This window comes from Trematomus bernacchii, unplaced genomic scaffold (genome assembly GCF_902827165.1).
Source record: "Trematomus bernacchii unplaced genomic scaffold, fTreBer1.1, whole genome shotgun sequence".
In the NCBI taxonomy this organism is placed as follows: Eukaryota; Metazoa; Chordata; class Actinopteri; order Perciformes; family Nototheniidae; genus Trematomus; species Trematomus bernacchii.
Window position 1 is genome coordinate 50,596 of NW_022987800.1, and position 15,140 is coordinate 65,735.

Consider the following 15,140-nt stretch of genomic DNA (forward strand, 5'->3'; position numbering starts at 1 on the left):
TGTCATGTTAACGTTCTGATGATGTCATGATAACGTTCTGATGAGGTCATGGTAACGTTCTGATGATGTCATGGTGTCATGTTCTGATGATGTCATATTAACGTTCTGATGATGTCATGGTGTCACGTTCTGATGATGTCATGGTGTCACGTTCTGATGATGTCATGGTAACGTTCTGATGATGTCATATTAACGTTCTGATGATGTCATGGTGTCACGTTCTGATGATGTCATGGTAACGTTCTGATGATGTCATGGTAACGTTCTGATGATGTCATGGTGTCACGTTCTGATGATGTCATGTTAACGTTCTGATGATGTCATTTTACAGCCTGAGGGGGGCGCTGCAGGAAAAGACTCTCAAAGCTCACAGGTTTATTTATTTCCCCCTCTGTCTCTCCAGGGATGAGGCGTCAGGTTTCTGTTACGTGAACGATGCTGTGCTGGGAATCCTCAAACTGAGGGAGAAGTACGAGAGGGTTCTGTATGTGGACGTGGATCTGCATCATGGAGACGGTACGCACTCTAACAACAAAGCAGAACTTAAATCGGTTTATGTATCATATTCATTATCAGGTGGAAATTCAGTGACACAAGTTCCCCTTTCTGAGAAACCTACAGCGATACCAGGTGAAGGTGAACAGGTTGAATCATATTATTATAACTTCACCATGAGCAGCCAAACCTTTTGAACTGAGCAATGTAGCATTCATATCGTATTATAGCTAATACACAACTGTTTGTATTGTACATGTTCTACAATGTGCACGTTTTAACAACTTAGGTTTAAATGGAGTATTCTGATTCTAACTCTGATAAAGTACCCAGATATTCCACATTTTCTGTCATTAATTATTCCCTCTCCTCTCTCTCAGGTGTGGAAGACGCCTTCAGCTTCACATCCAAAGTCATGACCATCTCGTTTCACAAGTTCTCCCCCGGCTTCTTCCCAGGTCCTTCCTCACAGACACTCACAATACATTTTAACAAGATAACCTGCAATGTGAGACAGTGTAAGATAAGTGTGTGTGTGTGTGTGTGTGTGTGTGTAGGTACGGGGGACCTGTGTGACACGGGGCTGGGTAAAGGACGATGGTACGCCGTGAACGTCCCACTGGAGGACGGCATCAAGGACGACAGATACTACCAGATTTTTACCAGGTACACACACACACACACACACACACACACACACACACACACACACACACACACACACACACACACACACACACACACACACACACACACACAGCACACACACACACACACACACACACACACACACACACACACACACACACACACACACACACACACACACACACACACACACACACACACACACACACACACACACACACACACACACACACACACACACACACACACACACAGAGAGAGAGTAAAGTATTAGGAATTCCCCCATCTCCTCAAGGATCCCTTCAGAGTAATCCTATGTTCCCCACCCAGAGGTCAAAGGTCAGGGCCAACGTAGAGCAGTGCCTTGGAGCAAAAGCACTATCAGCGTTTTATCAAGGACACTTCAGCAGGGGGATTTCTTCCTTAATCTAACTGAGGACTCATTGGATTTTGAAAAATGTAACTTCTCAATTTTCGGGGAAAGAATGTGTTGTTGTTTTAGAAGTGAAGGATTCTGGGATTATTTTAGCTAGTGGTTATTTCTGGAGCAGCAGTATATCAAATTATTTGTGCTGTGGGAGCCACAATGTTTGTTTAGCTGTTGTTTATTATTCCTATTATGATCATTATTTGGTTAGACTGCACACATTTGTTTTGGTAATTTCCTGTAATTGTCACCTGGGTGTGGTTTTTGGTATTCAGTGCACCTGGTGGATGAAGAGGGTGATTTGGCTTTTGATTGATTGATTTATTAACATTTTGTTATATTTTATCCTGAAACAAGGACTTCAGCAGGACACACATGGACATACATACACACACACACATACACATACACACACACACATACACATGGACACACACACACACACACACATGGACATACACACATACACATACACATACACACACACACACACACACACATACACATGGACACACACACATACACATGGACACACACACACACACACACACACACACACACACACACACACACACACATGGACATATACACATACACATACATACACACACACACATACACATGGACACACACACACACACACACACACACACACACACACACACACACACACATAGACATATACACATACACATACACACACATACACACACACACACACATACACATGGACACACACACACATACACATGGACACACACACACACACATGGACACACACACACATACATGGACATACACACACACACATACACATACACACACACACATACACATGGACACACACACACACACACACATGGACATACACACACACACATACACATACACATACACACACACACACACACACATACACATGGACACACACACATACACATGGACACACACACACACACACACATGGACATACACACATACACATACACATACACACACACACACACACACACACATACACATGGACACACACACATACACATGGACACACACACACACACACACACACACACACACACACACACACACACATGGACATATACACATACACATACATACACACACACACATACACATGGACACACACACACACACACACACACACACACACACACACACACACACACACATAGACATATACACATACACATACACACACATACACACACACACACACATACACATGGACACACACACACATACACATGGACACACACACACACACATGGACACACACACACATACATGGACATACACACACACACATACACATACACACACACACATACACATGGACACACACACACACACACACATGGACATACACACACACACATACACATACACATACACACACACACACACACACATACACATGGACACACACACATACACATGGACACACACACACACACACACACACATGGACATATACACATACACATACACACACATACACATGGACACACACACACATACACATGGACACACACACACACACATGGACACACACACACATACATGGACATACACACACACACACATACACATACACACACACATACACATGGACACACACACACACACACACACACACACACATACACATGGACACACACACACACACACACACACACACACACACACATGGACATACACACACACATACACATACACACACACACACACACACATGGACATACACACACACACATACACATGGACACACACACATACACATGGACACACACACACACACACACACACACACACACACACACACACACACACACACACACACACACACACACACACACGAGAACAAGTAGGTGTTTAAACTCTGAAATGCGTCACTGTGCATCATCAGCGGTTCCTGACATGTTTACCTCTCTGTCGTTCCCCAGCGTGATGCAGGAAGCGCGGGCGCAGTTCAACCCGGAGGCCATGGTCATGCAGCTGGGGGCCGACACCATGGCGGGGGACCCCATGTGTTCCTTCAACATGACCCCAGTGGGGGTGGGCAAGTGTCTGCAGCACGTCCTGCAGTGGCAGCTACCCACGCTGCTGCTGGGAGGAGGTACAACGCGTTTATTATCCTCACCCCTGTGGGTTTTTGTCAGAATTGGAATCCGAAATACCTTTATTGGACCCACAAAGGGGAAACTTACAGTGTTGGAGAGAATCACACACACACACACACACACACGGACACACACACGGACACACACACCATGCTCTGTTCCAGGCCCTTCAGCCCTCGGCCAGATGATAGCTACTACTTCTCTGACACAATGAAGCCATTTTCCTCAACTACAATCCCACCTCTCTTCCTCGCTCTCTGTCCTACATACTTTCCCTCCGTTATATCCTCCTCTCCTTCTTGTCATTCTCTTGATTTCACTCCAAAACCATCCTCTCTTCATCCTTCACTTTGTGTGTGTGTGTGTGTGAGAGAAAGAGAGGGATGGAAACTTTTCTGACTTAATAATGTGTCTTGTGAGCTTCTGGTTCTTTTGGCTGTAAATCACTAGTTTTTACACAATACAATATTAAATTGATATGATTTTCTATCTGCCACGGTAACATTTAGAATCACTTGAAATCAGGGACTTGTTATTGATATTAGACGATATTGAGACGATGTCATATGCCCATTAAACACCATCAGTCACATTGATATAAACTCCTAAAAATCGACTTAAATCCACATACACTTTTATAACTGGACGCTTACTAACATTTACATGAAAAGTTAAACACAAATAAATTAACTTCAAAGTGCAATTTCTGTCCTGTTTATTTATTTAATTTATTCCTTTCAACAAAAAACTATAAAGAGCAACATTTCTCATGTTTAAGGAATTTCAAAATAAGGACGTGTCTTGAAGATGATGATATGTTTTGTTGTTAGCATCATGGGTTGTTGAATCGATATATCAATCCAAATCAATAGACAGTATCAACCCTATTATTTACTTGATTATCATAAGACTAGATCTATTTGAAATAAAAGTATTTCAGGATCTTTTTTTGATGTGCCTCTCCAGGAGGTTATAACCTGGCTAACACGGCCCGATGTTGGACCTACCTGACGGCCGCCGTGCTGGGAAAGACTCTCTCCTCCGAGATACCGGACCACGAGGTACGACAACACACACACACACACACACACACAGTCACACATATTCCCACATGAGCACAATCACGCCCATTCATCGTACTGTCACACAGAATCGCAGGCCAACACACACGCGCATAAAAACCCCCACAAACACACCCTCTTGTGTTCACTGTCTGCTGAGTCACTCCTGCTAATCAAAGATGGCCGCCTGCTTCTCAATAAAGGGGTTTGTCTGCAGGTGACTCAGACGCAGTGTGTGTGAGGCAGAGAGAGAGAGAGAAGGGTTCGAGTGTTGACAGTTCCTCTCTGTCTGCCTCATCAAACAGTCTCTCCATCTCCTCTGGCATCAAGGGGGACTTTTATTGTGCCGTCATTAAAGGGGAAATCTACACTTCAATTCACATAGTTCACCATGTTGTGCATGAACCAAAATGTCTTTAAGGCTAATCAGTGCATCTCTTTATTCTGAAAATACTCTATTGCAAAGTAAAACTCCTAAAATGAAAATGTAACTTCTGTAAAAGTACAAAAGTAGTAGCTTTGAGATATACTTCAAGTATCAAAAGTACTCCCATTTCAGAATCATATCAATTAAACCACTGGATTATTGTTATATGTGGAGTTCATTTTAATTACTGTATACACTGCCGCTGGATATCTTAACCCATAGTTATATCTCAGTCAGTGATTATTTATTAGCTTATAATATAAATACAATTTAAAAAAACTAGCAACTGAAGCTGTCTGATAAATCTAGTGGAGTAAAAAGTACAATAGAGCAAGTTGTAGTATAAAATGGAACTACTCAAGTAAAGGTACAAGTATTGAGTACAGAAGTATTATCATACAATTGTACTTAAAGTATTACAAGTACACAGTATGCACAATATTAAAGTTTTCTGTTTAATGATGTACTAAAATACTGGGTATATTAGTAATTCAGTACGGCATCATATTTGAAATATGTCATGTGTTTTTATATGTGAAAAGTAGCTAGTAACTATGAGTTTTTGATACATTTAGTGGACTAAAGTAGAATATTTACTCAATTTAAGTATGTCAAACACTTAGTTACTTTCCACGAGTGCCATTAACAACATTTAGACCGCCGCTGATTGGACCAATCACGTCGCAGTAAACCATAAACACTTTAAATTGAGCTTAATGTTGTTATTCCCCATAATAAGGTCATATAGTGAACGTAAACAAATGAACCGACTGAGATGTGAGTGGAAACTCTCGGGTTTACCTTCTCAAGGAAGCAAAACATCCCGATGATTTATGTGTGTAAGAGAGAGGACGTGTGTGAGCGCTGATTTTCTCATTACGCTAACTGCTTAATCAAATAGAGCCATCCTCTCTGCAAATAGAAATCAGTTCAGCCGTCTGTCTTCCTGCGCCGATACTCTCACACACACACAAAGAGTCTCTTTCTCCAGCTACTGATTTTTGGACCTTGTCTTGGTCAAATGTAATGAATAGCTGCGAGTGTGTGTGTACATGTGTGTGTCTTACGCGAGAGTGTGTGTTCCGAGCGTGATGAAGGTGCCTCTTGTTTCTCCTTGTCAGCGTCCAATGGCCCTACATAGCCTTTGACCTCATTAAGAAGCACTCACTGAAAACAAAGCAACTATCAGTGCGGGCAGCTGCCGCAGATGATGAAGACGAGGACACACACACACACACACACACACTCATACACACGCAATCACTTTCCCAAACTGGCTTATTAAAATCCTTATCGGCTTCTTTTACCATTTTATAAGCTAAAATATATCTATTTTGAAGGTCATTTTCTGCTAAACCACTGCACAACTTTACACGGATATGTGTTTGTGTGTGTGTGAGTGTGTGTGAGTATGTGTGTGTGTGAGTGGCCCCGTCTGTGCCCGTTGTGCTCGATAAGAGGGGCATTTATCCATGATGACCAAGCAAAGCTAAAGTTCCAGCGACACGGGGAACAAAAACTACCTTTGTACCCATTTTGTGTGTGTGTGTGTGTGTGTGTGTGTGTGTGTGTGTGTGTGTGTGTGTGTGTGTGTGTGTGTGTGTGTGTGTGTGTGTGTGTGTGTGTGTGTGTGTGTGTGTGTGTGTGTGTGTGTGTGTGTGTGTGTGTGTGTGGTGTGTGTGTGTGTGTGTGTGTGTGTGTGTGTGTGTGTGTGTGTGTGTGTGTGTGTGTGTGTGTGTGTGTGTGTGTGTGTGTGTGTGTGTGTGTGTGTGTGTGTGTGTGTGTGTGTGTGTGTCCAACCGTCTGCTCTACTGTAGACAAAAACCACATTCATTACAGTCAGATAATGTACTGGCCCATTATATAGCATTTTTTTTTTTTTTGCGTTTCATTGTATTATGAATTTCCACCAAAACAAATGGGAAACTACCACTTAGGAAGCTTCACCAAATAAAGGGATTTATGGGAAACTAAAATAAATGTCCTTATCTGACATATATCTGTATATAAAATAAATAATGCTTCATCTAGTCTTGGAAAATCAGTCGTTTTAGTTTGTTTTATCTGCTCGAATCTCCCAGATATCGAGCCAAACATATTTCTGTTGGTTTGATTTAGTTTCAAATATTTCCTTTTAGTATCAAATCAACTTTATATTTTTTCCTCAGTACCCAAGAGGGCATGTGCTCCGTCTCTGCCATGTCTAAAAGGTTAAATATAGTAGTCTAAAAAACACAAACATCAGTCACAGCGGGCCAGTCACATCAACAATAGTGCTGTAATATTCCCTGATTACCAGACAAAATATTACACTGCAGATAACCCGCACAATGAACACTTATTATGCTCCAATATCTTATGCAAACACCAGTAAACGTTCCTTTTGTGGTTCAGACCAGGACTCGAGCCGCCGGGTCGAAAGTCATTAACCCTCCCGGTCGGCTTGTATTGTCTGTTAGCGGTTAGCTGATCCTGATTGACCCCCCATTGTGATCGCACTGGAGCCAATCTGTGAGTGGATCAACAATACGGGGCTTCCTAAGAATAGCCACAGGGGTCAAAAGGCCGGTTAAAGTCTCTGATTGGACGCCGGGCATATGGATTGCCTTTTTATAAATGTATTTGTTTTGTTTCCCTTAAAGAAATTGTCCGTCCTACTTGTTGTGTTACGGCTTCTCCAAGAACATCTGTAGCGTTTGATATGCTGTGCCTTTTGATCTGGGAGTCTAGGAAAGTTAGCTTTATGCGTTCTTGCATTCGCGAACACATTTTTGAGGATATAGATATCTGGCTTCAAAGAAAGGTACTATGATGGAAAAACACAAGAAGAGTGTCATGCCACGAAATAAGGAAGACTTTTATTTGTTGTATTTGTTTGCCTGTTTGCTGTCCTCGCTCCAAAATGAGAGAACTAGCTCCCTATTGATATCAGGACTGCAGAAAGTCACATGCTGAGCCGTAGACTGAAAACCCACCTGTTTCCACTGCCATTCAAATCTAATATTAAAGGTGGGGTAGGTAATTTTGGAGAAACCAGCTCGAGATCGCTAGAATTTGAAAATACACAGCTGGAAAAAATCTGCCACTTCCTTACAGAGCCCCTCCTCCAACACACACGAACGCGCACATGACCAATGAGGGCACGAGATAAGTTTGTGCCCCGATGGAAGGCTGACAGGCAGGTAGGCCATCCAGTTATTTTAGCCGGGCCGGCTCAGATGATTGGTCGTGCTTTTTACAGTACTACGGCTTCCACAGATGATATTTTTTTATGTATTTTTTGTCAAAGCACTTCAGATATTCATTGCTATCGGGATGTTAAGAGCATTCCATGGAATATAACAAAAAGTGTATCTCGAGCCGGTTTCTCAAACTTACCTACCCTACCTTTAAATAGAATATTATTACCTACAATGGTTTGACTTATTTGAAGCTAATGCACTTGCAGGTTTCTTGCTGTTCTGAGTTTGTATTTTCATGGTTAAAAGCCGTTATTGGATATCGTATCCTCTTGTGGTGACGTTGGTTTACAACCTTTTTAATTGACATTGTCGCGAGTCAAAAACTGACATCCATAGATGGGTTTTACCCCATTTTGAACCGGAGCATCTGCCGATTAATTCCATACCCAATATTCATTATAATCTACTAAAGGAAGGCACGATACAAGTTTTTTGTTTTTTCTTTGCAACCTTGACTGTAAGGGAGCCTTGAAGGGACAATTGAGTGAAATCCGACCCTTCTTTGTTTGGGAGGAGTGAGGGAGATGCACCTATTATTAAGAACATTTGTGGTCATTTGTAGAGCTTGTTAGGCTAAGCATTTGCTTGTCAGAATTAAAGGGAGTCAAACTTAAATAGCTATAGCTTTCCAAAGTGTTTGGTAAACAGTCAGAGATTTCCATCTGACTTTCTTCATCCCCCCCCTCTTCTCTCGTTCTGTTTTCGGTTGTTTCCCAGCAGCTGAGTTCCTCCCAACCGCGCTGCTCTGATAAAAACAAACCACACATCCAAACTTCCTGCGGTGCACAGAGAGAACATGTCCTCACAATACTGCTGGTGTGAATCCAGCTCATATCCTCCGTCACATACAGTACTGTCGCTCCTCTCTTTCCTGTCTCCACTGCGTGCACCCATTAAGAACATATTGCGTGGGCAAAAAATATATTTAAAACGGAAACTGGCACCTGGATTTGCTTCATATGCAGAGACTCATCCAGAGTAGTGTTAGGGCCACAATAACCACTTCAATTTGGGGTCAAAAAGTACAAAATCTTATCTGTGCTTTTGTATTTTGGGGCAAAACTTAGATTCTAACCCAAACCCTAAGTAAAATGTACCCTAACTACATCTAATAAAGAACCCAAAAGCTGTATTTGACACTGAAATCAGATTTAATAAAACACCTTTAACCCCTAACAGGAGACTAAAAGTGATCTCAACTCTCCAAAAGGCTTCATTTCCTAAATCAGAAACTTAAAAACTAAGGTACGGAGATTATTTTTTCAATATTTAATTACGTTTTTTACGCTTTTAACCACTGGACTTACAGATATTCACTTTATATTCCAACAGCAATCAATAAATTCAATGCTCATTTTTATTAAGTAAAAAAGACATTGGAAAGGGTTAGAGATTTTGTTGCATTTTTCTCCAAACGCTTTCTCTGTTGGACCCGTCCTCAAGTATCTTTCATTGCGCTTCTTGATTATGGCATGGAAGGGCACCATTATCTTTAGACAGAATAGATGAGAGTAACACCTACGTCACTTCTGGGCGAAAATTACGGCCCCGCCCACTTTTGGGGGAAAACAACGCTGTCATTTGAATGGCGGTCAATACAAATTCTGACGTTTTTGCCAATCCGATCAGAAATTTAAGAAAACCGTGGATTTTTGGATCTTCAAAGAGCCCGATTACGATGGCCAGTCAGGCAAACAATTACATTAAATCATTGGAAATCGACAATCGGGCTCGATATATGGTTAAATTAAATTCAGTAGGCGAGGCTGTAATTTTCGCCGGCTGTTACTCTCATGAGCGAGGCGGAAAATAGTTGTTGTATCATGCCAAAAAGCTGCTGTGTCGTTTATTGCTCCTCAAACATCAAAACATAATCCAGAGTTTCTGAACTTCCTCTAAGAAAAATGGACAGTGAAAGAAGAGCTCTGTGGCTTCAGGCTTGATCGCCATTTAAATGACAGCGTTGGTTTCTCCCAAAAGTGGGCGGGGCTGTAAAGTGACGTAGATGTTACTCTCATCTATGGACATCGATCGCCAACTGCTATATTTAACCATATCTCAAGCCCGATCGTCGATTTCCAATGATTTCATGTAATTGTTTGCCTGACTGGCCGTCGTAATCGGGCTCTTTGAAGATCCCAAAATCCACGGTTTTCTTACATTTCTGATCGGATTGGCAAAAACTTCAGAATTTGTTTTGACCGCTATTCAAATGACAGCTATGTTTTCCCCCAAAAGTGGGCGGAGCCATACTTTTTGCTCGGAAGTGACGCATGTGTTACACATGTATGGCAATTTAATGCAAAAAACACCCTCTTTTCCACACTTTGAAATGTGGAAAAAGTCTGTGTTTTGTGTCAGAAATTGAATCCAGAACCACACGGTTGCTGTCCAAACAGTAATAATAATAATAATAGATATCAAAGAACCTCTGGGAACTGGTCGGATACACACGCTTGTAAACAGCAGCCAACGTGCGTCTGTCTGTGTTTTTCCAGTGGCTGACTTTAATTCCCCACAGAAGTAAATACAAATGTGTGTCCGACTCACCGCCACACAGGAAGGGAGTGCGTCTCTGCTCCCAGATTGGCAGCGGGGGAAACGTCCCGCCTCTTTACTTCCTACTTCCTCTTTTCCTGTCTGCAGCCACTTCCTGTCCTACCCCTCGCTGCCGTCACGGCTTGTGGCTCAATCACCGGAAACAAGTGTGTGTGTGTGTGTGTGTGTGTGTGTGTGTGTGTGTGTGTGTGTGTGTGTGTGTGTGTGTGTGTGTGTGTGTGTGTGTGTGTGTGTGTGTGTGTGTTGTGTGTGTGTGTGTGTGTGTGTGTGTGTGTGTGTGTGTGTGTGTGTGTGTGTGTGTGTGGTGTGTGTGTGTGTGTGTGGTGTGTGTGTGTGTGTGTGTGTGTGTGTGTGTGTGTGTGTGTGTGTGATGTGTGTGTGTGTGTGTGTGTGTGTGTGTGTGTGTGTGTGTGTGTGTGTGTGTGTGTGTGTGTGTGTGTGTGTGTGTGTGTGTGTGTGGTGTGTGTGTGTGTGTGTGTGTTGTGTGTGTGTGTGTGTAGTGTGTGTGTGTGTGTGTGTGTGTGTGTGTGTGTGTCCGCCCCTGCTCCCTTCCATTCGTCTCTTATCAATCGTTGTTAATCAGATGCCTCGCTGCTGTGGATCTGACTCGTGGTGGGGAAAGTGTTGATGGATGTTGGGATGTTCCAACAATGAGCCGAGCGCGTTGCTTTCCTGTCTCGTTTCTCTTCGGGGAGTTGCAGTTGTCTTTTTAATGTCTGTTTGTGTTTCAAGTTCATGGACGGGCCATCATTCACTTTCTTATCTCCACTTTTATTTTCCTATTAGATCAGATATGTTCATAAACCCAGTGTCTCTGTGTTTATAATATACGACCTTTTGGAGTTGTTTTTTCATCTGAATAACTGATGTTTACCCATACAGTTAGGTCATACTTCATAGTTAGCTTTCCCACTTATTCCCACTTCTCACTAATTGGATCAGAGTTGTCTAAAAAAATGTATGTTTTATATATCGCTACAGTCAAACCTTAAAATGTAACCACATTTTTTCAGCTTTTATGCTGCAGAGTTGCATACTGACATTTGATAAACAGTACTTTTTGGAGTATATAAGAAGAAGAAGAAGATACACTTTATTAATCCCTTACAGGGACATTTCTTTCCCCACTCTGTTGTGTTTACACACATTACACACACAGGGGAGGATATACATGCACAAACACAGAGGATATACATGCACACACACACAACCACATGCAGATAGGAGAGGTGGCAGAGCAGAGAGGCTGCCAGGTACCCGGCGCCAAGGGAGCAGTTTCGAGGTTAGGTGCCTTGCTCAAGGGCACCTCGGCAGTGGCCTTGGAGGTGAACTGGCACCTCTCCAGCTACCAGCTCACTCCAACTTGTTTTGGTCCGATCGGGACGTGAACCGGCGACCCTTCGGTTCCAAGACCAAGTCCCTACAGACTAAGCCACTGCCGCCCTGATATAATGATATACAGTATCATTCTCACAATCTTATTTATTAAACACAACCATTACGATGAGTCTACATACTTTTGACACACAAACGTACACACAATAATACTCTAATACCACGGGAAATATAAAAAACCACGGCCTAAAGAAAGGTTGCCAGATCTTGTGCTCATTTCCAGTTTCATATTTGCATTACACGCTTCAATGTTCACTTTCAATATAATCTCACAGTCTTCCCTCTCCTGATTGTTCGGCAGCATACAAACAGTATTTCTTCCCTTAAAAGGAAAACTGAATGATGGATCTATAAAAGTCCAGATGTAGAGTGAGGGAGGTGTACGTGCGCGATGTGACTCAGATTTGGGCATCGAGCCGTTTTTTTTTTTTTTGCTTTTCCTTGTTGAACACATTCATTAGATATCTTGATAGCAGACAGAGTTCATTTGTTGTTCTGAGACGTTTTCCCCTCCGCTGTGCAGCTCCGCATCCTTCATGACTGGAGTTCCTGCTGATCGCTGTGAAAACAAACACACACACAGACACACACACACGGCTGTCAACAGATGGGCTCATGCATACGAAGACAGTGGGATCTCACTTTAAGATAAACATCCAGGCAAAGAAATAATTTTTTATTCTTTTTTTTTTAAAGCGATTATTCCTGTTTTTCTTTCTGAATTATCAATAAAAGACGTTTAGATTTGCGTTATCTGCATCAAGGCCAGTGTATCTTATACAAACACGCTTATATGAGTTGTGAGCAATGGCCCGAGGGTCCATGTTGAGGCAGATAAGTAAATAAACGGAGACCTTCCACTATTTATCTCTCTGAGTCTCTGCTTGGGACACTGGAGCCAGTCAGCTGGTATTTTCTGTCTCGTGACCTTGTCCCAGTGATGTAGAAATACTGCGTCACTGGATCCTGCACTTAAGTCTCTTGTATAATTTATTTTTGTCGGTCTTCTTCCTTTTCTCTCATAATATTGGTCCCTGTATCTTTAAAAAGTGTAAGGAATATTATACGAAAATATCGGAAAATGTTTCTTTTAGGAGTGTCTGCACCTCTGTCTTCCCCGCTTCCTCTCGATTTCTCCCCCTGGTCATCCAAGCCAAACAAGCAAGAGAGATCAGGCTGTGTGTGTGTGTGTATAATCGTGTGTGTGTGTGTGTGTGTGTGTGTTGCTGGACAGCGGGAGACGGAGCACTGGGTTCATGGGAATACATTGTGGGTGTGTATATGTGTGTTAAGTAACTTCTCTCATGTTGTGCTCTGTTGAGGCCGGAGGTAAGACACAGAAACTCATCGGAGCTAATTGGAAACAGAGACACACACACACACACACTTAGAGACACCATGGATATTTGCTGGTATGCCTGTACATGCAAATGTCTGTGGACTTTCAGACAAATACACACACCTTCATCTACTCCAGACTGCATGCATTCTCTCTCTCGCTCACACACACACACACACACACGGATATTAAACAAAGACAGAGTAGTCTTTGTCTTCCAAGTACACCAAAGTATAATACTCCTACTGCCTGTTGGCTCATACGTACGTGTGTGTGTGTGTGTGTGTGTGTGTGTGTGTGTGTGTGTGTGTGGTGTGTGTGTGTGTGTGTGTGTGGTGTGTGTGTGTGTGTGTGTGTGTGTGTGGTGTGTGTGTGTGTGGTGTGTGTGTGTGTGTGTGTGTGTGTGTGTGTGTGTGTGTGTGTGTGTGTGTGTGTGTGTGTTGGTGTGTGTGTGTGTGTGTGTTGTGTGTGTGTGTGTGTGGTGTGTGTGTTTTTCTCTAATGACATCCATCAAATCCACTATCCCTAATCCCTCGTATTTATAATGTCTGTGGAATTAGCCAAAAATCATTATGGGATGTTTGCAGAATAATTTCTCCACCTTAAAGGAGCCGTCTCATATTTGATATTTGCAGCCTACGACTTCTAGTCAGAGACCACTTGTGTAAATATTAAAACCTTTAGTTAAGACATTTATTATTCTATTGACAGTAAATGTATCTCCTTTAGCTAGTAGCTTAGCACAAACATTTGAAATTTGGAGAACCCCTCCATTTATCGAACGCTTGCAGCAAAAATAGCGTACCGTTCCTTTAAGACTTTCAAAACACAAAAGAAAACCACAAAGGTAATACTGATTCAGATCTTTGCACATAGTTTGACACGATGTCCAACTCAAGCTACATTTTCTAGCTTTTTTTGGAGCAGTCGAGGCAGATTTAATTGCATGTGGTAGGTCAAGAATGAACTGTCATGCTCAATTTTCGGCGTAATTATTAGCAGAGCAGATTTGAAACTGACAAATACTCATTAGGTGCTTTCACACCGGAGTACTTTTCCCCGTACTTTTCCCGTTTAGTTCCGATAGTTCCTGGGATTTTGCGTTCACACCAAAAAGAGAACTTAGTTCATGAGAACTTTCCCCCCCTTTTCAGTCCCTGCTAGAGAGGTGGTACTTTCCTGGGGAGAAAAAAGTTCCAATTTCTGATTGGCTGGGCGAATTGCAAAACCACGCCCCGTAAAACTCTGAAAAGTTTTTTGAAGCCGCTATTGTATTTGCTGGCATTAGCATTATTAGCATTAGCATTAGCCCAGCGCACCAACGGAGAGAGAATAACTTATGGCAACACAAAATAAAGCATGGGAGCGGTGGAGATGAGGAGGTGTCGGCGTTCTGGCGATTTACT

The 15,140-nt window shown here is 42.4% G+C and overlaps 1 protein-coding gene across 2 annotated transcripts in view; it reads left to right on the top strand.

The window, feature by feature from the left end:
• Positions 1-15,140, top strand: part of LOC117497961 (histone deacetylase 8) — a 34,681-nt gene that overhangs the window by 5,050 nt on the left and 14,491 nt on the right. For both annotated transcript variants that reach the window (XM_034150003.1, XM_034150004.1), the window contains exons 5-9: positions 404-516; positions 876-953; positions 1,053-1,161; positions 3,535-3,707; positions 4,678-4,772. In XM_034150003.1, the coding sequence (XP_034005894.1) occupies positions 404-516; positions 876-953; positions 1,053-1,161; positions 3,535-3,707; positions 4,678-4,772 (568 nt within the window). The remainder of the gene's footprint in view (positions 1-403; positions 517-875; positions 954-1,052; positions 1,162-3,534; positions 3,708-4,677; positions 4,773-15,140) is intronic.